The following is a 21,864-nucleotide window of genomic DNA, read 5'->3' as shown; positions in this document are numbered from 1 at the left end:
CCAATGCATAACCACTATGCCACCAGGGCTCCTGAGACCCACAGTGGGCTTTTCTGTCCATCTCCTGTTAAGTGTTACTCGTCAGTGATGGTCTCCAGGGCCTTCGCACACAGTCTCTTTACTCTTCCTTAGGTCTACAGGCCCACCCCTCTTCCCCCTCCTGCCCCCACGCACAGCACTCCTCAGCCTGGAGCCCTCTTTCCCTGTACACCCAGGGGGGCTCACACCCACCCACTTCAGTCTTGACTCAAATAGCACCTTCTCGGGAGGCCTCTTTATTCCATTCAATTTAAAATGTAACCTGCTGGCACACCTATACCCCCATCCCTGCTATGGTGGAGTGGTTATGCACTGGGCTGCTAACCACAAGCTCAGCCGTTCAAAACCACCAGCCGCTCCCCAGAGAAAAATGAGGCTTTCTACTCCAGTAAAGACGTCCAGTGGTGGAAACCCACAGGGGCAGATCCACACTGTCTCATGGGGCCTCTCTGAGTGGCAGCTGCATTTCTCTCTATTGAGCCCATCGCCATGTGGGGCACCAGGCATTTCATTTCTCTACTTGCTTTATTCACCCCACCTGAGTTGAGGTTTGTTTATTGTTGCGTCCCAGGCACCAAGACCTGCTGAGTGCAGCTCTAAGCACACAGTAGGTGCTTTAAGATGTTCAAAGCACATTGTAAGTGTTGATGGGCTAAGTGCATGCGTGGAACCATTCCCAGCTCCTGCTGGGATCTCTTTTGGGGGCAGAGTGGGCACAGGTTTAGGGCCCTTGTTCCCCAGGACTGCGTCACATAGCGACCCTCCAGGGCAGATTCTACCCCCTCATGGGGTTTCTCAGCTAAGGCTTCCGGCTTCCGGGCTTCTCTCCTACCGAGCCAGCGAATGGGCTGCACCCTCTGACCTTTGCACTAGTAGCCCAGGTCTACCCACTGAGCCACCAGCCAGCAAGGAGCAGTGGCAGATGGGGCGCAGGAGGGAAGAGGGGCTCTGGGTGGTGTCAGCAGTGCCAGCTTGCTGCTACATGTAACCCCGGGCTCAGGTGGGGAGGAGTTCCAATAAGCCCCCTCACCTCAAGCAACCAAGTGGTCTGAGCCCCAAGCAAAGGGAGAGAAAACTGGGAGGCAGCAGCCCTGCCACCTCCCCCTGCCACCTCTCACAAAACCTCAGGATCAGAAGACAGAGCAGGGGAGATGGGTTGCCAGTGGCGAGAAGGTAACCTTCAGGGGCGACGCTGGGTCCCCCAGGAGAACGTACAAGGGATCTGATATGGTCTTGATACATCCCTGTCACCTGCCTGTCTTTCACTCTGAGCGCGCCGAACCCGGTGTCCACTCACCCAGAGGGCTGAGCTTTCAATCAGCACCGTCAGCAGTTGCCCACCGAGCAGGCTCTGGGCCGGCGCGTGAACAGGGTCGCCCAAACGGGCGTCCAGCACAGGCAGGCGCCTGTTAAGGTACAGAACGCTAAGGTGCAGCGAGGGAAGGTATCTGAGGGCGCCTTGGTGGGGAGACCAGGGGAGCAGGGCGCGGGCGCGGGGGTTCTGGGACCCTGCCCACCTCTGCACGCAGGAGAAGCGCGTGGCCCACGAGGAACAATGACTCGCCCACGGTCACTCCGCAAATCGTGAGGCCGCCGGGGAGAGGGGTCAGCCCAGCGTCCCACGGCCTGGACGCGGTGAATGGCTGGGACTGCATGGCTGGGGTGGAGAGGGCGACTCCTGGGCCCCCGGGGGGTGGGGAAACGGGGGCAGGGGGCGGCCCCGCTGACGTCATTTCCGGGGTCGGGGGTATATAAGCGGGGCGTGAGGGCGCTGCAGCAGCTGCAGAGCTAGAACCGCGCGAGGAGAGCTCAGCGGACGCGCGGACAGACAGACGCACCCGGAGACAGACGCTGCGCCCCGTGCCCGCCCCTGGCCGGGAACATCCGCGGTGCCCGGCCCCAGACCGCCACCGGCTCCGCCATGCGCTCCGCCGCCGTCCTGGCGCTCCTGCTCTGCGCGGGGCAAGGTGAGCGGGCGCGGGGAGCGGGCCCGGGGCCGCCGCGCCTTCAGCACCGCGGACAGCGCCTCGGAGGCCTGAGGTCGGCGCCAGCTCCGCGCCACCCCGGGCTGGCCAAGGTCACTGGGGAGGTGGCAGGGCTGCTGCTGGGCGCCAGCCTCTCCCTCTCCCTCCTCGTCTTTCTGTCCTTGTCGTCTGCCTCCCCGCCACCTCTCACAGGCCCCTTTCCCCTCAACTCCGCAGCCCCTGCACCACTCCCCTGAATTCTTTCCCCAGTCTTCTGCACCCCTCTCATCCTCATACACCCCACCCTTGCCCCCTGCAGCCTCTCCCTGCTCCTCTGCACTTTTCCCCACCCTCCGCAGCTCTCTGCACCCCCCCCACTCCCCTGCACTCTCTCCCTGTCCCCCTGGACCCTCCCCCCACCCCTGCACCTTTCTCTGACCCTCTGCCCCCTTGCACTCTCTCCTCACCACTTACACCCCACCTCTTCCTGTCCCCTTGCACCTTTCTCCAGCTCCTTGACCCCCACAGCCTCTCCTGTCCTCCTAAACTCTCTCTCTACCCCATGCACCCCCACCTGTCCTCAGCTGTTTGTATCACCCCAGCCTCAGGTCCCACACTTTGGTCAGAGCAGGGTCTTCCAGAAGGAAACTGGTAGGGCAGCCTCATGGGACAGCAGTTGGGGACTGGAAACAAAACCCTCCCCAGCTCCAGGCCACTGTAGGAGCCACTTTGAGAGGGACCGTGGGGCAAGTGGACCCCTGGACTCTCACCAAGCCGAGGGGTGACCCCAGCTCTCTCTTCCTTCTCAGCCGTCGCCCTCCCGGTGGCCAGCCTGATGAGTAAAGGGGATACTGAGGTAAGACGGGGTGCTAGGGCACCTGGGGCGGGAGGTCCATGGGCACCTTGCCACCAGTTCTTGGGCAGCTGCAGGAACGAGGCTGGCATAAAGCCAGAAGGCAGCACTGCGGCTGCCGAGCCTGGGGACAGCTTGCAGAAGAAAATATCAAAGATTACTACTTCTCCCAGTGGTCCCGCTGTGGGAAATCCTGCTTCCTCTGACCTGGCCTCGAGGCCCTCCGGACTGGCTTTGATTCTCACCTGCAGGGCTGAAGTGGCTCCAGCACTTGGGGGTGGCATTCCTGTCAGTGAGAAACGCCTTCAAGAGCCTTGCCCGGGTTGCACCCTCTGCCCTCACCCTCCTTTCCTTGGGGCTCAGCAACACCCTCCCCATTCCATTGGTGCCCAAACCCTCGCTCCCCCAAAGGGCAACCATTCTTGATCAAGCCTGCACCTGGGGTCCTAGACACTGATGGGAGAGGTCACCAGACAAGGGAGGCACAAACAGGTTCTTGCCCAGCCAGACACACTTGGGCATGAACTCGGATGCACTCAGTTTGATGAGCCCCCCACCCCCGGTGCTGATCAGGAACTGTCCTATTTCACATCCCGGAGACCCAAGTTCAATCCCAAGGACTAGGGTGCTTCCTGCCCTCCAGGTTGTGGAGGGAACAGAGTGGGAAGAAGCCTCTCCCACACCCTCCTCCATGCCACCTGGGAACGTGCCTTCCCTTCCCTGGGCCAACTGTCAATATTGCCCTGGAGCACTGGAGGGTGCAGGAAGTGGCATGTCGGGCACATAGTAGGCCCTCAGCCAGAGGGCACGGTTATTCCTGGAGGTTCCATCCCAGATCTCGCCTCTACCTCGGGAGCCCACGCAATCCCTCTCCCGGAATCTGTCTCCTGCACCTGGGGGCATCTGATGTCCCCAGTGCAGAGTCTAGGGCCACAACCCCTGTGGTCCCAGATTATGTCCAGCTGTGGGGTCAGGGGCACAAAGCAGCAGGCAAAGACCAGAATGTCCCAGCTGGGAAGGTGACTGCACACTTGGGGACTTGTTTGCCAAGTTGCTACCCCAGATCCTGGGGCTGGTTGCCTTGACACCCCGCAGACACAGCCTGCCACCGCCCCCTCGCTCCCCACCAGCGCCTGGTGGGAACTAACACTCCTGCCCCTCTGCAGGCTGGAGGCAGAAAAGGGGGGGCTGGTGCTTCGAACCCTTCCCTGTGTTGGCACTTCCTGGCCCTTTCAGGGATTCTCATTCCCATTTTACAGATAAGGAAAGTGAGGCTCAGCTCCAATCCTTTGCCCAAGAAGGGGCCATCATCTATCAACACCACGTCCTAAGGGCCGCGTGGTTCCAGCCCCTTGCTGGGCACCTCATCAGACTGGCAGAGGCACAGCTAGTTGGGCTGGGCTGGGGACATCCAGCCAAGGGGGCTCGTGGGTGGAGAAAGACCAGCCTGAGGCGTTCCCTCACCGTACAGGGCAACCCAGGGACACTGCGGGAGCCAGGGACCCAAGTCTTATTTCCAGACAGGCCACGGCCAGAGAAGGCCTTTGCTCCCGTCTGAGCAGTCCCGAAGGACTTCCGGGAGGAGCTGGCCCTTGAGCACCTGCCAGACCCCCCATTCCCGGCAGCTTCTCCATCTTTAGACAAACACCGCTGGGGGGTGAGAAGCTACCTGCCCCACCCTTCGTCCCACGGCCACCATGAGCAGCCTTAAAGGGCCCCTGCCCCCCCTGCTCCTGGGGCATCCAGCACAGGGTTTCCTGTCATCCTTGCTGTGATCGCCTGGCTAAGGGGACAGAGCAGTGCCTGGGAGCCTGGCACCAGTGGACCCCTGTGGACAAGAGCTAATGTCCTGATAGCCTTAGAACTCTGCCCAGTCAAGCTCCATGCCTGAGCCAGTCCGCCCCCACCCTCTCCTCTCTGCTCAGGTGATGGAGTGCATCGTGGAGGTCATCACGGACACGCTGTCCCAGCCCAGCCCCATGCCCATCAGTCACCAGTGCTTTGAGACCCTCCGAGGAGGTACGGGCCAGAGCTCGGGATGGGAGCTTAGGAGAGGGTGTGTGTGTGGCTTTTGATGGACTCAGGGCATCAGTCTGTCCAAGTGTCTGTCCAGGCACATGCTGGGACCAGGGTACAGTGGGATATAGGGGCCAGAGCCCGCAGCATACAGGGGATGTTTAAAAAGCTGCAGGGGGCAGATCTGAGCCATGGAGATAAGGGACTCCAACTGCAGGCAATACGTACGAGACCTGGGCTGGAACAGCAAGCCCATGGGGGCGGAGCGCCCACAGACAGAGGTGGGGCTGCCTTGGTCCCAGGGCCTCTCGGCACCTGGTGGGCACCCTGCAGAGATGTGAGGAGTAAATGAATGTGGGGTGGTTGGCGGGGGTACAGGAGGAAAGAGCTTTTTTTCTAAGCAAGCCACTGGATAGATGGAGCCGTGGGCACTTGGCTTGGCCTTAAAATCCACAAGAGTCTCCTGGGAGTAGAAGCCATCTGGCAAAAGTGCGGAGATGGGGAACGTGTGTGGTTTGTAGACAGCCCTCAGGCCCTTGGCTGGGGCCTGGGTGCTGAGACCGTGAATACGGACCCCTAATCGAGAAACGGGGTTTAGATGTGTCATCTCCAGACGCAATTCGCTGCTGCCATGTGGGCTCCGAGTGTCCAGAGAAAATATCTTGTGCTCAGCTGAAAAGGTTGACCATCTCCTGGGCTGCTTGCTCCCTAGACACCCCCACACCCCCATAACAACTCTCTTCACTGCAGATGAGCGGATCCTCTCCATCCTGCGGCACCAGAACTTACTGAAGGAGCTCCAAGACCTCGCCCTGCAAGGTATCTACCAGCCACTGCACAGAGTTCTGGGTAAATCCCAGCAGTGGAGGTGGACAGATGCCTGAGCAAGGCTCTGTCTCCTTCTGGTTCTGTTACCTCCTGCCCATGATGGAATGGCAAGGTGAGGGCTGATCTGTTATTGAAACTGTTAAAGAGATCAAGGCTTGGAGGGGTTGAGTGACGTGCCCAAGGTCACAGTGAGGTGGTGACGTGCCCAGACCAGAGGTGGCACTCCAATTACCCATGGATTCAGTAGCTCCAGCTCTCCAATAGACATCGTCAAGACTAGGAAAGACCTTTGAAGGCAGGAAGGGACCCCTGTCCTCTGTTACTTGGAAACAAAGTTCATATCTAGGGGCTTCTGTCGATGGAGGGGCAAGCAGGCTTTTGGTCCCACCCCTCCAATCCAGGGTAGACTCTCAATGCGCTGCAGGGTGAAGTCTGCCTCTTACCACGAAACTTGAAGAAAAACAAAACACCCCAATGATGTTATTATGGAGAATGGATTACCTGTGTGAGGGAGGGAGCTTCTTGTCACTGGGGGTAGTCCAGCAGTCAGGGTAGGATGTTGGAGTAGAGGGTTAGCCTGTTATCATCACACACAGTGAGCTGCTCTGTCCCGCCCCAGCCTCACCCTCGGAAACCCGGGGTCTGGTCCCGCATGGGCCCGAGAGCATGCTCCGCAGCACGCACCTGCACCAGCTCCCAAACCAAGCTGGGTCTGGGGCAGCACGGGGTACACACGCTGAAGCCTGGGGCAGCCCATGCAGGGTGTGAGGACGGGCAGGGGTATGGGGGAGGGGAGTGCCAGGCATCACGGCAGCAGGGCTCCCGGGGCCCTTCTCCCGTCCTCGTGACGTCCACCTCCTGCGCTTGCTGGGAGGGAGAAGGGGGCACGCAGTAGAAGCTGCAGCTATTCTAATGCATAGTGTGAAGCCACCACTGTCCACCCTGGCGTTGCTGCTTTGACTAAACATCAAATATCTTCTCACAACCCAGCACTCTGGAAGCGAGATGACCAAGTGATTTCATGTCACTCATTCAATGTAATGTCAGCAGGGACGGTGTAACGGGGGTAGGTCCTGAAACAGCCTTTGCACACGGCCTTGGGGTCACTGGACCTGAATGACACCAAGTGAACACCCTCTCCGACGTGGGGCCGCTGCCCTTCACAGGGTGGTCCGTGGCTGGGTGTTCATTCGAAACAAATGCCCGGCCTGCCTGCTGAGCCGCCTCGAGGTGAACTCAAACCTCCAGCCTTTGGGTCAGCAGCTGAGTATCCTGGCTATCTGCACCAAGGAGCAAATCCATATAGAACACACACAGAGACACCACACACACATGCATACAACACAGCACACACATGCATACACACATGTACACATGCATATAACACGCAACATACACATTCATGTAACAGGTACAACACACATGCATATAACACACAGATACAACATATACACAGTGATGCAATATACATGCATACAACATACACACATGCGTATAGCATACACAGATACAACGTACATTGATACAATACACACACATAGATATAACATACACAGAGATACAACATACACACATTGATACAATATGCAGATACAATGCATACATATTGATACAATATATACACAGATACAACATACACATATACAACATGTGCACATGCATATAATATACACACATAGATACAATGGCTTTCAAGGGTGTCTGTCCATTCATCTGCTCCTTCTCCTGGGCTCCCACATGCACAGCTAAGCAGCCTTGCCCTGTGTGAAGGGGGGCAACCTGGTCTTCAGGGTCTGTGGTGCCCAGGGTCACCTCACCAGGTCTGCCTAGGCCAGAGCTGTGGCTGACCCCTGAAGTGCCCACCATGGTGAAGCACCACCGTCCAGTGCCAGGCCCAGGGTGGGGACAGCCAGAGGGGGCTGCAGCAGCCTGGAGGTCCCTGCCTGCAGGTAGAAAGGTCTCAGGTCCTGGTGAGGGGCTCAAGCCAAGCAGCAGTGCTGGGGCCTGGACTTGGGGGTCACCTGAGTCAAGAGCCCCTGTGAGGGGACAATCAGTCCCTGTGACTTCCGATGCAAAGCACAGAGTCCCCTGGGCTAGCAGCCAGATCCCAGGGACCTCTGACTCCCTACTCTCACCCTGGGGCCCTCGGCTCCACCTCTGGGCAGCAGGGCTTGTTCGTGATTCCCAGGTGGGGCGTCAGGGCCCTTGCCGGCAGGGGGCAGAGGCAGCCCTGGCCCCTGCACAACCCCCCATCCTACCCACCCCCACCAGCCCCGGGGCAGGCTTGGACCACATGTGCCCAGTTCACGGATGAAGAAGTGGAAGCCCTCACTCTCTGACCCTTGCTGGCTCGGGCTCTGACAAGAGGCCATTCTCCCTCCTTTCCTCACCCAGGTGCCAAGGAGCGGGCCCACCCACAGAAGCAGCACGTGGGGTTCCAGAATGAACTCTCCGAAGTCCTGGAGAGCCAGGGGGACAAGACTGAGCCGGAGGGTCAGTGTTCCCCACTGGCCGGAAGCCAGGCCGGGCGGGGGTAGGGGGGTGCTAGTCGAGTCCAGCCATAGCCAGTGTCCAGTTAGAAAAGACCTTCGACAGAGCCCTGCAGAGCTTGGGGGGCCGAGCGCGCTTCCCAGAGCGGAGAGAGGTGCTGATGGTGCCCTGAGGCACAGAGAGGCTAAGGGGCTTCTCCGAGGGCACCCAGCACCTCAGCAGACCTGGGGCTCTCTCCTGGGGTCATGTGCAAGGCCTGTTTTGAACGCATTCTATCTGGAGAGGCAGAAACAGTGGTCATCTCCGTGTGCGGGGGTGGGTGGGGGGTGGGTGGATGGATGGGGGGGGTGAGTGGGCCCGTTCTGGCGGGCGATGAAGATGCAGGGCTGAGACAGGACTGGCATCAGAGGAAGAAGGCCCAGCCTGGTCCCCAGGGCCGACTCTGCTGTTGTTTTCACAGAGGCCCTGAGAGAGGCACCCTCCAAGGACGAGGTGGAGAAAAGGGGCCCTAAAGAGGCGGAGAACCACGGTGCTCCACCCCCAGCACCCAGGCAGGAGTCTGAGATGGAGAACCAGCAGGCCCCTGAGGAGGAGGAGGAGGAAGAGGAGGAGGCCGCGAACACCCACCCCCCAGTCAACCCCCCTGGGCAGAATCCCCCAGGATCTCAGGCCGATGGGACACCTGAGAGCCCCTCACAGGACAGAGCGAAGATCCAGGATGCAGGGCACCAGGCAAAGGTCGAGGAGGAGGAAGAGGTGGCGGAGGCTGGAGAGAAGGCTGACTCTCAGGAGGAAGGCCCCACCTCGGCGCTGAACCCCGACTCAAGCCCCAGCTCCAAGGAGACTCCGAGGGGCATGAGTACGTATGACAGCTGAGCCCCCCACCCCGTGTCAGGGTGCAGGCAGGTGTGGGAGGGGCCCCCGCCTTCACAGCAGCCTCCAGCAGGGGGCAGCTCTATGTTCCGGCTGGAAACCGGGGCTCAGAGAAGTTAAGTGATTTGCCCAAAGTCCCACAGCTAATTGAAACTGACCCTCCATCCCCGCCAGCTCGATCTGACTCTCCACCCAAACCCCTCCAGAGGGGTTGGTACCCGGGGGTGAGAGGGGTTCTTCAGGGTGAAGAGACAAAGGGACAGCACGGGAGAGTGGGGACGGCCTCTGCTCCAACCAGGGGATGGGAGAGGCTCTCTCTGTTCTTCCTCCCCCTCCCCGTGGCCCATGTGGCTCTGGAGCTGAAGGCAAAGTGGGTCTCACCCCTACCCTGAGCAGTGGACTGTGGACATGCCCCTGTAAGACCTGACAGAGGAGGGGCCTTCCCAGTGGGGTCTGCTGGAGAGAGGCTGCCTGGCCCTCGACCAGCGCTGCCCAGGCCCTGGGGAGCGGCACGACCCGGGCAAGGCAGTGACCCCCCCCTCATCGTCCTGCCCTTGTCCACCTGCAGCTCCAGATGGGGCCATGGAGAGAGCCGGGAAGCCTGAGGCTGAGCAGGCTCAGCCCTCTCAGGGGAAGGGGCAGCAGGAAGACTCCCCTGAGGAAGAACAGATAGCAGGGACCCCCGAAGGCCTCCCCCGGGCTGGGAAGAGCGGGGAGCAGGAGGGGCTGCGCTCCAGCGAGTGGGAAGAGGCCGAGCAGGAAGAGGCCAAGCGGTGGAGCAAGATGGACCAGCTGGCCAAGGAGCTGACAGCCGAGAAGCGGCTGGTGGGGGAGGACTCAGCGGACTCGGACCCAGACCGCTCCATGAAGCAGCTCTCCTTCCGGACCCGGACCTACGGCTTCAGGGGCCCTGGGCCCCAGCTGCGCCGAGGCTGGAGACCGGCATCCGAGGAAGACAGTGTGGAGGCAGGCCTGCCCCTCCCGGGCCGAGGCTACCCAGAGGAGAAGAAGGAGGAGGAGGGCAGTGCCAACCGCAGACCCGAGGTTGGTATGGCCCGGCCCACTGAGGGGTCCTGAAGCCCCAAGGGGGACTTGATCAGGGGCTTCTGGGGGGACTACTCACCCCAGGGAAGAGAAAGCTTAGGAGGGTGGCAAGTTGAATGAGTTCCCAGAGGCACCAGGGGCAGGTTGGTGAGAGAAGCTGGCAGGGACCAGCATTGGGCCCCAGCAGCTCCGAGCTGGGCAGAGACAGGTCTCCGGATTGGGGGCCCACGGCCTCTCCTGGCCCCAAAGCAGTCCGCACAGCCTCCTCCCGGGTTAGGGGCAGGACCAGCCTGATGCTCAGATTGAAGACCTGGGTCTGCCCTGGCTGTGAGGCCTGGGGCAGGTCACTCTGCGCCCCACAGACCCTGCTATCTATGGGGGGTGGGCAGTAGTCTGCCCCTGCTAGTCTTGTGATTAGGACTAGGAGGGATGGGCCACCCTGGGTGCAGGGACAGCCCCAGGGGAGGGACTGGGGGTTCCTGGCAGGTGGAATGCAATCTGGGGCTGGCCCCAGATGTACCCTGGGCAGATGTGCCCCCAGTGCCCACGGGGAATAGGGAGTGACCACAGGGAACAGCTCGAGCCTCACCTGGCTTTGGGCCCCAGATCATGGCTATTCACCTTCGTGTACCCCCTACCCCTCAGCAGTCAGAGGTGAGGGGGGGTGCTCAGAGAGGCTGGCAGGACCCCTGCCCTGCAGGGTGGAGGTACGGGGTCCCCAGAATCCGTGCACAGGTACTCCGCATGGCCCAGGGTCTTCTTAGAAGCCCTCCTAGCACCTATAACTCACGGCCCCCCATCAATTTCCATACAGCCCACCTTAAGTGTCCCATTCCTGAGCCCTCTCAGGGAGCCCTTCACCAGCAGTGTCTGTGGACTGGCCTAGCCAGGACGCACTCCTGTCAGGCTCAGCTCCCACAACGCCTGGGCCACTGGAAGTTTCCAGGGTACAGAGGAGGCTCGGGGACTTCCCACCTCCCAGGATCACCCCCCTGGCAGCCAGGTAGCCACAGCCCCTCACGGCTCCACAGGTAGCTGAGGCCTGCAGAGAAAGTCCCAGAAGCCTAGGCCTAAGAACCATCATCCACATCCTAGGCTGAGTCCCCTGGATCCTCAGAGAGACCAGACCCCCTATCCACCCACCCCCACCACCATCCTAGCCACTCAGGAGGAGTTGGGCCTGGAAGGGCAGTCCCCTGGAGTGTGGGGTCCCTGCACCCCAAGTCACTGAGCAATCTGCAGAGCCCCCTGGTCAATGTCTCTATGGGCTGGACAAGTCCACTGGGGTGCCCAGGTCACACAGCTGACAACTGGCCCAGCCCATCTGGGCCAGTCCTGCCTGACCCGCTATCCTCTCCCAGGACCAGGAGCTGGAGAGCCTGTCGGCCATTGAGGCAGAGCTGGACAAGGTGGCCCACCAGTTGCAGGCACTGCGGCGGGGCTGAGGTGGCTGCTGTGCGGTCCTGACTGCGGGCCCCTCGCAGGTCCTGGCCAGACAGCTCCGGCACCGGACCCTGCCCCTCTGCAGAGTGACCCTCCCACGACTTTGAGCACCTCAACTCTCTGGGCACAGGCAGCTTTCTGCAAGTGCCTCTCCTCCCCGCTCCCACCCAGGTCCACTGAACACTGCAAAGACGGTGGCTTCCTGAGAGCCAGCTAACACTGTCTACACAAAACCCGTCTGCGGAAAATAAATCTGCTCGGGGCTCCTTGTGGCTTCTTTGACTCCTTCCCCTGCCTCCCACTCGACTTGGAGTGGGCTGATCTGGGCTGGACGAAAGGGCAGGGGACAGGGTGCGGGTGGGCTCGCCCCAGGGTGACTCTCCCTGGGTCATTTCCTAGTCTCATCTGTACAATGGGGGCGCCGACACCTATCTCTCAGGTCGTACATAGGGGCTAAGTCACATGCAGCTGGCCCCGGGCCCCACTGCTCCTCCTCTGCCCCATCTGCCGGCAGAGCGTGGGCTGGGCCATGCAGAAGTAGGGCTGGCCTAGCCAACACTTCCTGGTGTCCCCGACGACGCCACAGCCACTGGACTGGCTTCGGGGTTGGGCCTCCGAGCTGTGGGTGGCTCCGGGCTTCAATCTGCCATGACTTGACCTCTGACCCGTGCCTAGGATCCACGGCGTGTGAACGCCTTGCAAACATAGCGGTTTACTAGAGCACTGCAAGGAGCCATGGGGGGTGGGGGGTGGTGGTGGTGGTGGGTAACGTCTGAGTTGAGCTTCTAACCACCAGGCCTGCCGTTTGAATCCACTGGCTGCTTTGCGGGAGAAAGATGAGGATTTGTCCCATAAAGGTTGACCGATGAAGAAACCCACAGGGCTAGTTCTGTTCCGTCCTGTAGGGGTCGCTTGGAGTCAGGGTGGACTCAAGGGCAGCGAGGTGCTCTGGTTTGAGGGCTTGCTTTCTGAGGGGAATCACTAACTCCTCCAGGGCACGGGCAGGGTGAGGGCAAGAGTGTAGGGGGGGACGGGCAGCACTGAGCAACCAGAGGGCCAGGATGCTGTGACCGGTGGGTCATCGGGACCAGCCACCCATCTTCTGCACAAGCTTCTGAGAGCCACACAGATGGTTGCCCAGTGCAGAGCCTGACTCCTCACCAGGAACAGGGGGCAAGGGTCCGACAGGGGGAGCATACAGCCGCGCAGCCTGCTGTGGTTAGGTGCCATCGAGTCAGCTCTGACCCATAGTGACCCTACGCACAACAGAACACCCACTGCCTGGTGCTCACAACTGTTCCCACGCCTGAGCCCATCGAGGCAGCAGCTGTGCCCGTCTAGCTCGAGGACTGTCCTCCTTTCCTGCCGTCCCTCCCCCTTCCAGACATAATGCCCTGCTCCAGGGCCTGGTCTCTTGACAACATGTCCAAAGGATGTAGGACCAAGTCTCGCCATCTTTGCCTCGAAGGAGCACTCTGGCTGTATTTCTTCCAAGACACATCAGTCTGCCCTATAGCAGTCCTTTCAAATATTCTCCTCCAGCACAATCAAATGCATCTTCTACGGTCTTCCTCATTCCATGTCCAAGTTTCACATGCATATGATGCAATGAAGAACACCATGGCTTGGGTCAGGCACACCTTAGTCCTCAAAGTAACATCCTTGCTCTTCAATACGCTACCGAGGTCTTGTACAGATTTACCTAATGCAAAACATATTTTGATCTCTTTGACTGTTGCTTCCATGAGCCTGGATTATGGATCCAAGCAAGGCAAAATCCTTCACAACTTCAACCTTTTCTTTATTTATCATGTTACCTATTGTTCCAGTTTATCACGATGTTACTCATTAATCCAGTTGTGAGGATTCTGGTTTACCGCACATTGAATCATCACACTGCAGGCTGCAATCCCTGATCTTCGTTGAGTGCTTCAGGCCTCCTCACTGTCAGCAAACAAGGTGTCATCCGCACACCACAGCTTAACAAGCTTTCCTCCAATCCTGATGCTGCACTCTGCTTCGTATAAGCCAGCTTCTCTGGTGGTTTACTCAGCATAGACTGAACAAGTACGATGAAAGGATACAACCCTGATGCCCACCTTTCCTGATTTTAAACCAGGCAGTATTCCCTTGTCCTGCTCACACAACTGCCTCTTGATTCGCGTACAAGTTTGGAATGAGCACAATGAGGTGTTCTGGAATTCCCATTCTTCCCAAGGCTCTCCACAGTTTATTGTGGTCCACACAGTCAGATGCCTTTGCATAGTCAACGGAACACAAGTAAACATCTTTCTGGTATTCTCTGCTTCCAGCCAAGATCCATCTGACATCAGTAATGACATCCCTTGTTCCATGTTCTCTTGTGAACCCAGCCTGCACCTCTGGGAGCTCCGTCAACGTTGCAACCTTGGCCATCTCCTTTTGCCACTGCCAGCCACCTCTCAAGCAGGACAGCAAGCGTCAGCAGGACTCTGCCAGGCTGGCTGGTGGCCTTGGTGGTTCACCTTCCGTGGGGCCACCAGATTAGGCCTACACACCACGAATATGCACCAGCAGAAAGGTGCCAGGGCATCACCTCAGCCTTGATGACATGTTCCTGCCGAGGACAGGTCAGGGCATCACTGGCCTGTCCAGAGCATGGCTGGGATTTAGGATCCACGTTCCGAAGAGGAAGCTCTGTGCAGTAAGCCTGAGCAAGCTAGGCTCTAAAATCAGAAGACGAGGCTCCAGCCTGGCCTTTGGCTGGATAGCTTGTGCCTCTTGGGATCTGTCCCCTCAGCCACAAAATGGGGAGACTACTTCTCTCCCAAGGGCCCCACAGTCACACAGGCCAAGAAAACACTACGATGGCACAACTGCCCTGGTTGAAGGCAGGCTGCCCACTGTGCCCTTCCCTTGCTCGGAGGGGGCTGGCAGCAGTCCTTTCTTTAATCCTTGGTTTTGCACTGTACCCCCGGCAGCTACAGAAAGAATACAGGTGCTGGGAGGAGCCCTGCAGGTGGAGTGGGTATGTGTTGGGCAGCAATCTGAATAGACCAGATCTGTAAGCCAAAGATGAGGCTTTCTACTCCCAAGATTCACAGCCTCGGACTCCCACAAGCGCAGTTCTACTCTGTCCCGAGGGTGGCTTCGACTCAAAGGCTGCAAGCTTGGCTGCTGTTTTGATGGTGCTGTGGGTTAGGTTGCTAACAGGGTTGGTGATTCAAGCCCATCAGCCACTTGGGAAAGGAGCAGGTGTGTGCTCTCATAAAGGCTTATTTACACTCGGTGTCAACGCCCTAAAAAGTACGCCACCAGTTGGAACCAACTCGATGGCAGTGGGTGGGCGCATCCCATTAGATGGTTAGCAATCAAAATAGCCTCTACCAAGACTAGCTAGCCAATGACGAGGGTGTGTGGACACCCTCTCCCCGAGGTCACCAATGCAGGGATGGGTCTTTGTGGCCTCCTGCTCAGTCGCATGGCAATTACGCAGCCAAACCGAAAGCCAGTGGACCTGGACTCTTGCATCGGTCGGTAGAGGTGTTGTTCTGTAGTCGGCACGGGGCTAGGTCAAGAGCAGAAACCTCTGCCAAACAAAGGAGCCCTTGTGGCACGGTGGTTTACATGCTGAGCCGGAACCATCAGCGGCTCCAGTAAGACGGGCGGGGCTTTCTGCTTCTGCATAGTCTTGGAACGGTGACGGCAGCGTATGTACCAAAATGCATGGTACAATTGCTGTATGGGTTGTTCTAAGAGTGTAAAACCCCCCAATAAAATGATTTATCTTTTAAGAAAAGGTCTTGGAAACCTGCAGGGGTAGCTCTACCCTGTCTTATGGGGTCGCTATGGGTCAGAGTTGGTGGCAGTGAACGAAGTAAACATTGGAATCATAACAACACTTCCGGATTCCCCTCGGAGGCTATATAAGGGCCCTGGTGACACAGTGGTTGAGGACCGGACTGCCAAGTTCAAGGCGGGCATTCAACCTCTGTGGGAGAGACTGACAGCCTTGGAAACCCTGTGGGGCTGTCCTGCTCTGACCCTGGGGTCCCCGAGTTGAAACGGACATGTAAACATGTATATTATGTATAGGCACGGGCACACCAACTGAGTCATGCATGGGCCACTTGTCCCAATGCCCAGGTATCACCCTCTGCAGCCGGTTCACTGACGGGCACATTGGGGGAGCTTCCGACGGGGCTGGAGAGAGGGGTGAGTTGGCAAGTGGAAGGAGGTGGTCCCACCAAGTAGCCAGGTCACAAGAAACAATCACTTCTGGAGAATGGCTGGCGGGCTGGGTGGGTCCGCTAGACCCGGGACAGTGGGGTGCAGGCCCATCCCCTCCTCCTGTCAGGAGTCGGGCAGATGTGTATGGCATCAGAGGGCAGGCTAGACCCCTCCCCTTGCCCAGGGAAAATACTCTCTGGTGTAGGGTGGAGGGCAACGGGAGGAGGGGCCCCAGCTCCGGGGCATCTGCTGCCATGAGTGGAAGGGGGTTGCCGGGTCCATGTTCCGGGGAACACGTGGACAGCAGCATATGTATGCACTAGTTCTCTGTGGCGACTAGGCATGTCAGAGCCAGCTGGCGGTTTTCTGGGATGGAAGGACTCTGAAGCAGCTGATCAGCCAACAAAGCTACCCAGCTGCCCACCCCCCCACCACCCACACCTTCTCCCGTTGAGAAAGGAAGTCTTTCCACGTTCTTCTCCTTCACTGGTGTGGACAGACTGAAAGCCCCTCCAGGAACCCCCGGGGAACCTGCAGGTGACCCAGCTGAACCACCATGTGGTACAAACTCACAGCACCCCGGATGCCAATGGCAAGGACCTGGATGGGACTGAGTCCTGCTGGTGAGGGCAGACATTGTGGGGCTAGGCGACTGTGGAGCACCCTCACTGCCTGTACAAGCAAAGCCCCTCAAGCAGAGTGGAGCCCAGGACCTCAGTTGGAGCCTGCGAGTGACCCCAACATTCCCCCAAGCCTCAGCGATTCTGCCTGTTGTTGCCCCAGCCACCCAAAACAAGCATCACAAGGCCACAGGGCAGCTGGGACAGCTGCCCGATGTGCCACCAACTCGGGGACAGAGTCCCACCTGGCCTTGCCTAATGCTGGCCGACTCAAGGGTCATGCCTGCTCCCACAGCTTCTCTGCTGGCGCTGGACCACAGCAGGCCTTTCCCATGGGCCTGAGAAGGTTCTGGGCACGCTGTGAGGTCACACTTGCTCCTTGCACAAAAGGGGGCGAGGGTTTAGTGAAAAGAAAAAAGGTTAGCACACCCAGTGCCCTTCTGACAGGAGGGCTCACCCCTTCCCGTCATGGGCCTACTTAATGGGCTGGCAGGTCCCTGCCATCCCGACTCCCTGCCTGGGGCAGGAGGGCCTGCAGGCACAGACCAGGCGGCCAGAGTGCCGGCTGGCATGGGCAGGTGCAGGTCATCTAAGGGCACCCCACCCCATTTGCAGCACCTGAAAAAGCCATGACCACTCTCAGCACCTGCATGGGTTGCCGTGGACACTAATGATGTGCCTGACAGTGGGCAGAGGATGGGGCACAGGAATAGCCTGTTGTCAGAGTTCCTGCGTGTCCTCGGCTGGTGGGGACTGTGAGCACCTAAACCAGTGGTTCTCAACCTTCCGCACGCCACGACCCTTTAATAGTTCATGTCGTGGTGACCTCCCCAACCATAAAATCATTTCGTTGCTACTTCATAACTGCAATTTTGCTACTGTTATGAATTGGGCGACCCCCGTAAAAGGGTCATTCGACTCCCAGGTTGAGAACCACTGCTCTAACCAGAAGGGAAGGCTGTTTACACAATGCTGCCACTGAGACGGCCCGACACCAGTGCCCGCCCGCCGACAAGGCTGCAGTTGATCTCAGTAGTTTATTCAGAGACAAAGCAGTGCATGAGGACACCGCGCCACGCTGGGTGAGGGGCGACATGGGCCCGTTGGTTCATCACGGGAGCAGACGGTCCTGAAGGCTCCACTCCAGCCTCTTGGACCATCCCGACCACACACAGCACAGGCAAAGCCGCTGTCCCCTCTCCAGCGAGCTGGCAGCTTCACCTCACATCCGGGGCATCTTATCACAGCCCTGCCTGAGGCTCCAGGACCTAAGACCATCTCTGGGGTTGCAGCTCCTGCTAGCCATGCGTACAGGGGGCAGGCAGGGGCTGGACATGTGGACAGTGCCTCCCGCAGAGAAGGACTGACTTCCCACGCCTGCCCGCTTCCCGGCTGACTCTCAGAGCAACAGTCGTGCGTCTCAAGAGCGGTCTGCTGGCCCCTCAGTGTCCCCTGGCTGCCCCTGCCCTTGAAAGACAGGAGACAGTGGCCCAGCCAAAGTCATACTGCAGGCTCTCAGTGGGACACGTGCAGAGTGGCTGGACTCAGGCACCTCAGGGAAGGCTGTGGCCAGGACCCTTGGCCACGTGGCTGGTGGACTCCATGGAGCTGCCAGGAGGCCCGGCAGCCAACTGAGGCCTCGGCCTCCTCCTGACCTGTCCATCCCTTTCATAGGGGCCTGGGCAATGGAGAAGTGGACCCCGGGCCAGGTACCTCTGCCTGCCAGGGGGTGGCAGCTGTGGGCCTGAGGCTCCTGCTCCTGGGGGGGATGGGCGGTGGTGTGTGTGCATGTGTCAGGGTCACCCCAGTGGTGGGGCCTAGGGTCTCACGTCTGACAAAGCTGTGGAGGAGGGTGTAAGGTCTGAGGTTGGGGGGCTCGGAGAGAAGGGGATTCGCTCACTCCCTGGGCTGCAGCTGGCACCTGACCAAGGGTGTCCCCTTAGGATCCTGAGGCCTGGTCCCCAGCAGCCACCAGACATGGTGCAAACATACATGCATGCACACTGGGAAACACACCCGCACACCTGTGCTGGGCATGCCCCTGCAGCTCACAGTCAGGCCTAGTGTTGAAAACACAGCATGTAAACTCAGTAGAGGAGGGCAGGGCGGGGCTGGGGGCCTCTCACCTCCCCCTGCCCTCTTAGGTCAGGACGTTGGAAACTCGGGGACACTGGGAGGAGGAATCGGACCAGGGGAGTGCGTTGTCACGGTCCTGGCTGCGTGTGCGGCCGGCTACTGGGAGGAGGCCTTGGTGGCCAGGGAGGCCACGCAGTGCTGCTGGAAGCTGGGTGACACAGCAGCGGTGCAGCCGAGTCTCTGGTGCGGCAGCTTGGCTGAGCTGCCCGCGTCGGCCTCTGCCCTCCAGGCAGGGTCCTGGCCCCTCAGGCTGCAGCAGCCGGGGCTGGCGCTGCACGTCCGCTCGCCAGCCTGCTCTGCCAGGAGCCTGCTGTGCCTCCGTGGGGCCGAGTCCCCAGCATCCCCCGTGCCTGTGCTCTGGCCCTGCAGGACAGTGGCGATGTGGTTCAGGAGGTCTGTGAAGAACTCGCTCACGCCCTCGTAGCCTGGAGGGGGGTGGGGTGGGCAGAGAGAAAGCAGAGGGCCATGAGTGGGGCAGTGGGCAGGGGCCCTGATGCCCACCCACTGGAGAGGAGAGTGAAGCTCCGCAGACAAGTCAGGGCCTGTGAGGAGCTGAGGGGCAGGCTTCTGGACCCATGGCCAACTCACCCAACACCCAGGCCAGGGTGAGCATGGCAGGGAGGGGGCAGGCCAGGTCAAAGGCCCACTCCTTATGCTCTGAGGAGTGAATTCTCCTGGACCCCATGGATCTGGTCGGATCCCAGGGCTCAGTTTCCCCACGTGCTACCAAGGAACTCCCACATTTCACAGCGGAGGCTTAGTGTGCACCACTGGTGGTGGGTGGGTGGGGGCAGTATGTACTAGACTGGGCCCATTTCCTTGCCCGTCCAGGCAGCCTGCAGGCAGCCCTGGCCATCATGCACGATGCAAACGCCTGCCTCCCTGCATCCCTCAGGAACAGAGGCGGTGAGTTGGGCTGACGTCAGCAGGGGTCCAGGGGAGCTGCCTGGCAGGTTGGGATCCAGGGTGGAGATTCTGCTGATGCCCAGCTAACAACAGTCTCTGGGCAACCAGAAACCTGGTGCGGGTGCTGCCTCACACCTGGGACAAGAGCTGGGCGCACCCCCTGCCATGGCTCACACCTACTAGAAGACACCCACAAGGTGTGACGCTGCCACCATGGCTGTGCCCATGACCGCCCCCTCCCCCCCCCCACCAGGTGGCCATTCACAGGAGGGCCACAGGGCAGGGCAGGGCGGGGCTGGAGGTTGGGAATGTGCCCTTTCTACAGAAAGGTCCCCGAGGCAGCTGTTGGCCGGTGACCTGTCTGCCTGTCTGCACATAGCCCTGTGAGGAGGATGGGTAGAAGGGGTCACCATGGTAATAACAGAGATGATGAGTGAGCCCCTGTGCTCAGAGCATTCAAGCACTGGCACCAATCAGCCCACGGCCACTCTCCTTATGCTTCCCCGTCAGTGTCCCCTGTCCCTGCTGTACAAGATGAACAAACAGCAGAGACTGGGAGATGGGAGAGCGCAGTGCCAGAGAGACAGGGGCCGGCAGCAGGCAGACACACGCTGGGCGCTGGGGCCAGGAAGACGGGAGCACTGAGGGCCCTGCACCCACAGCCGTTTTACACAGGAAACCGCCAAGGCTTGGAGAGGCCCCGTCACAAAGCTCCAACGAGGTGGAGCGGGATGTGAGCCATGCCGTCCAGTCCTGTCTGGGGCCCCATCTTAGGTATGTGGGCTCCTTCCAGGCCCAAGTCCTACCTGAAGGGCCAATGTTCGGAGTGTGGGTAGGGCCTGGCCAGACATGGTCCCCCGGGGGGAGGACACCCAGAGGAGCAGCCCGGTTTCCAGGGCAGAGGCACAGCCTGGGCAGGAGCTGTGAGCCAAGTGTCAGGTGAGACACAGCAGCTCCCTCAGCAAGGGCTCTGCCCCCCAGACCAGGCACCAAAGGCTGGGAGGGTGCCTATGCTGGGAGGGGGTGAGTGGGGGCAGCCCTCTGGGTGTGCTGAGGCCCAGCCGGTGGGACCTATAGCCCCTCTCTTTGCTCCCCAGAGTCCGTGCACCCCAGTCCAGGCACCCTCCTCTGAAGCCCTGGGTCAACCTCTCTCCTCACCAGCGACCAGTCCGTGCAGGTCGTCCTGCTACCGCACACATGCCAAGCCCCAGGGGAGGGCGGCAGCAAGCCTGGCACACCCAGCAGCAGAGCCCTGGGAGTGGTGCCTGCCTCAACCACGCCCACTGGTCACCTGGACACAGACTTCTCCCTGTCCAGGCCTGGGCTCCAGCCTCCCTCTGTCTCCACTCCCTTTTGTCCCCTGGCTTGGCCCTGTCCCTTGGGCAGCCTCTGACCACCTAGGTGTCCACCCTGCACTGTCAGCCCATCTGTTCCCAACCTCTCACCTGCCCTCCTGTATACCTAGGACAGAGGCTCAGAGCCCATCTGCTTTGGGGGACCCCCTCAGCTCCACAGTGAGCACACCAATCCCAGTATCCCTGGTTTCCACACTAGATTTATGAGTGTGCCACTCAAAATTCAGCTCACTTATGAAAACCTGCACTGTGGCAGAGCCTGCCTGCCCCAGGAAGCCATGTGCTGCCACTCCCTCCTCCCCACTGGGCACAACCACAAGGCCAACTGTGTAGAGCCCACAGGGCTCAGCCCCTATCTCACTCGGAGTCTGATCTAAGTGCCCCCTTCACCCCAGGTCTGGCGCCTTCCAGCCCTATAACACTGCAGCCTGGGAGCCTGCACCACCCTGGCCTCTGCTGGGTGGACTGGGGGTCTCGTACAAGTCCCCTTTCTCTCTGGCTACTGCCTCCCAGGGTACGTGAGGCAGCACCTATACCCAGTGCCGGGACAGCGAGGGCAAGCTCATGCTCACAGTCAGCCCGGCGCCCATGGGGTGTCACCCGGCAACGTGCCTTAGTGAGTCCCTCGGGCTGCCTGGACTCTGTGGGAACCCAGCCTCCTGGGGGGCCATCTCCACACGCACGGAGCTCTGCCCTGCGGCAGCGTGTGATGAAGGCCAGAGCCCAGGGGAGGAGGACGTGTACCCACCGTCCACGCTCCTTCCCTCCCGGCCCACCCCCACCCCGATGGGGAGGCGCAGGCTGTGTGGGGGCCGTGAGATCAGAGGTGAGGTGCCCCTCCCTGCTGTGACTGACCCACGCAGCTGAGGCAACGGTGGCCCGGTGCAGATGTCACTGCATGCCCACTGCACCACCTGGTTAACGGGGGCCTGTGTGAGGGGAGGTCTGTTTTCAGGCCAAGCACAACCGAGCTGCACAACAGGAAGAGGGCTGGCTTGGTGACGCACTCCTCCAAGGTGGGGCCACCCAGACACGCCACTTGGGCTCAGAGCCCAGCTCCGGGTCTGCCAGAGGAGGACCCTTCCCCT

General features: G+C 60.0%; 2 protein-coding genes across 2 annotated transcripts in view; one reads left to right on the top strand and one right to left on the bottom strand.

Moving 5' to 3' along the window:
- The first annotated feature begins 1,622 nt into the window (after nt 1-1,622).
- CHGA (chromogranin A) lies at nt 1,623-11,816 on the top strand. Its single transcript, XM_045288033.1, has 9 exons — nt 1,623-1,674; nt 1,796-2,006; nt 2,813-2,859; nt 4,782-4,875; nt 5,623-5,691; nt 8,095-8,193; nt 8,651-9,049; nt 9,632-10,107; nt 11,469-11,816. The coding sequence occupies exons 2-9, from the start codon at nt 1,961-1,963 to the stop codon at nt 11,550-11,552; spliced, it is 1,314 nt and encodes a 437-aa protein (XP_045143968.1). The 5' UTR covers nt 1,623-1,674; nt 1,796-1,960; the 3' UTR covers nt 11,553-11,816.
- A 5,585-nt stretch (nt 11,817-17,401) lies between these two features.
- Nucleotides 17,402-21,864, bottom strand: part of ITPK1 (inositol-tetrakisphosphate 1-kinase) — a 130,886-nt gene continuing 126,423 nt past the window's right edge. Inside the window, exon 10 of the mRNA XM_004698767.2 lies at nt 17,402-18,940. Within this exon, the coding sequence (XP_004698824.1) occupies nt 18,612-18,940 (329 nt within the window). The 3' untranslated portion in view covers nt 17,402-18,611. The remainder of the gene's footprint in view (nt 18,941-21,864) is intronic.

This window comes from Echinops telfairi, unplaced genomic scaffold (assembly GCF_000313985.2).
Source record: "Echinops telfairi isolate 266 unplaced genomic scaffold, ASM31398v2 ScPeMD7_18;HRSCAF=68, whole genome shotgun sequence".
Classification (NCBI taxonomy): Eukaryota; Metazoa; Chordata; class Mammalia; order Afrosoricida; family Tenrecidae; genus Echinops; species Echinops telfairi.
The sequence above is the reverse complement of the archived record's forward strand: the minus strand, read 5'-3'. Positions and strand labels throughout refer to the sequence as shown.